Source organism: Chinchilla lanigera, unplaced genomic scaffold, assembly GCF_000276665.1.
Source record: "Chinchilla lanigera isolate Chin_1 unplaced genomic scaffold, ChiLan1.0 scaffold00018, whole genome shotgun sequence".
In the NCBI taxonomy this organism is placed as follows: domain Eukaryota; kingdom Metazoa; phylum Chordata; class Mammalia; order Rodentia; family Chinchillidae; genus Chinchilla; species Chinchilla lanigera.
The window spans coordinates 3,116,333-3,118,469 of NW_004955419.1; the positions used below are offsets into that span (position 1 = coordinate 3,116,333).

General features: G+C 39.1%; 1 protein-coding gene across 2 annotated transcripts in view; it reads left to right on the forward strand.

The window, feature by feature from the left end:
- Positions 1 to 2,137, forward strand: part of Ppp6c (protein phosphatase 6, catalytic subunit) — a 36,709-nt gene that overhangs the window by 19,451 nt on the left and 15,121 nt on the right. For both annotated transcript variants that reach the window (XM_005382468.2, XM_005382467.2), the window contains exon 2: positions 1,630 to 1,725. In XM_005382468.2, the coding sequence (XP_005382525.1) occupies positions 1,630 to 1,725 (96 nt within the window). The remainder of the gene's footprint in view (positions 1 to 1,629; positions 1,726 to 2,137) is intronic.

The window sequence follows — 2,137 nt, forward strand, 5'->3', positions numbered from 1 at the left end:
AGACAAGGTCTCACTAAATTGCCTAGGCTGGAGTTTGGTGTCCTCCTGCTTCAGCCTCTAAAGTAGCAAGGATTATAAGCATAGAGCACTGCACCTGTTTTGGGGCCTTTTTTTTTTTTTCCTCTACCTCTTCCCATTGTAAGTTTTCTATGCTTGCTTCTGTGTAAAGTGTTAAAATGTAAAAGTGTGTCTTATATTAAAAAGATTATAGGATTTAGATTCCTTAATAATGTTTAAATCATTTAATTATGCTTGTTAGTTTAACTTCCCCTTTCTTGGATGACATATCATAACTTCCAGTAGAACTCTGGGAATAGTACAAAGTGGTCTTAGATGGACTAAAAGTTCCCTTCTGTTTCTCTATCTGTAGCATGGATATATACTTCTTCTGAGCAGTATTGTGAGACTCGTGTGTTTTAGGAAAGCTTTTGGTTTTAGTGTCACAGAGGAAAAAATTTTTTGAATACAAATATGCATAGAGTTCTCTTTTAAAAGTAGAGTGACTTCTCAATTTCGTTGTTTACTGCATTTCATTTTTCAAGGCAGGGTCTCACTGTGTGGTCCAGGCTGGCTTTCAGTTCACTATGTATGTAATGCTGGGTGTTCTCAAATACGAGATCTGAGCTGGGCATGATGGCACACACTTGTAATCCCGGGATACCGGAGGCTCAGCTGCAGGATTGCTGGGAGTTTGAATCCAGAGTGGGTTACACAGTGAGTTCAACGACAGCCTGAACATAGTGAGACCCTGTCTTTTTTTTGGAGACAGGGTGTTGCTGTGTAGTTCAGGCTGGCCTTGAATTCACTGTGTAGCCCAGGCTTCAAACTCACAGCAGTCCTTTTGCCTCAGCCTCTCCTGAGTGCTGGAATTAAATGTGTATACCCACACTGGGTTTTAAGACCCTGTTTTGAGCTAGGGGTGGTAGCGCACGCACTTGGGAGGCTGAGGATCATTGTGAGTTGGAGGCCAGCCTGGGCTACAAAGTGGGCTCAAGGCCAGCCTGAACTGCATAGCGAGACCCTGTCTCAAAAAGAACAACAGCAAAAAGACCGTGTCTTGAAAAATTAAAAAAATAAAAAGTCCACACAATCCTTCTATGTCAGACTCCCAAGTGCTGAGATTTCAGGTGTGCTGTAACACCTAGCCTCAGTTTTAGATTTGCATATTTTAATTAATTATAAATAACCTTTTTATTTTGAAATAATTGTGGATATACATGCAGTTGTAAGAAAACGCTGAGAGAGTCCATGCATCATTTACCCAGTCTCCCCTGTATGATAGTTTATACTACGCTAATACAATACCACAGCCTGGATATTGGTATTGATACAATCCATAATCTTGTTCAGATTTTTCCAGTTTTGCATATATTCATTTTTGCAATATATATTTTCAAATACATATGTAATTTTGGAATTGTACTTTTAGTTTTATGTAATTGTTACATTTGTGGGCTCATGTATCCAGCCCTGCATCCCAGATACAAGCAGTTCCATCACCAGAATTCCTCATGTTTTTTTATGGCCATACCCAAGTCCTTGTTATTGCTCCTAACTCTTGGTCTTCCTAAATATGTCTTTGTGCTGAACTCAGCTTTAAAGTTTATATTTTATTTTTTCTTCTTTCAGCGGCTATGTGACTATGTTTGTGATCTTCTCTTGGAGGAATCCAACGTTCAACCAGTGTCAACTCCAGTGACAGTGTGTGGGGATATACACGGACAGGTAACATTTTGTAAAGGATTTACAGGTTCTATACTTCCCACAGGTTTTGTTTCTACTTCTGCTGCAGTATTAAAACAGTGATAGCAGATAAATCTACTTAGTGGTTAAGTTGTCTCAGTCTTTGTAATACTAATGATTCCTGGTTTACTGTTGTAGTGAGTAAAAGCGGTGGTCAAATTTTTATGGAGTTTGTTGAAATTATACTTGTGCAGTGAGTAGAATGCTGAATTATTATTTTATGGAATGATGAGGGTGTTTGGTAGTGGTAGAAGATATAAGATATAGTAATTCTGATTAGCGGGATATATTTGGGATGTTTGTTTTGTTCTTTTTGAGACAGAGTCTTGCTATGCAGTTCAGGCTGGCCGTGAGTTCACTTTATAGCCCAGGCTGGCCTCGAACTTGCAAGGAT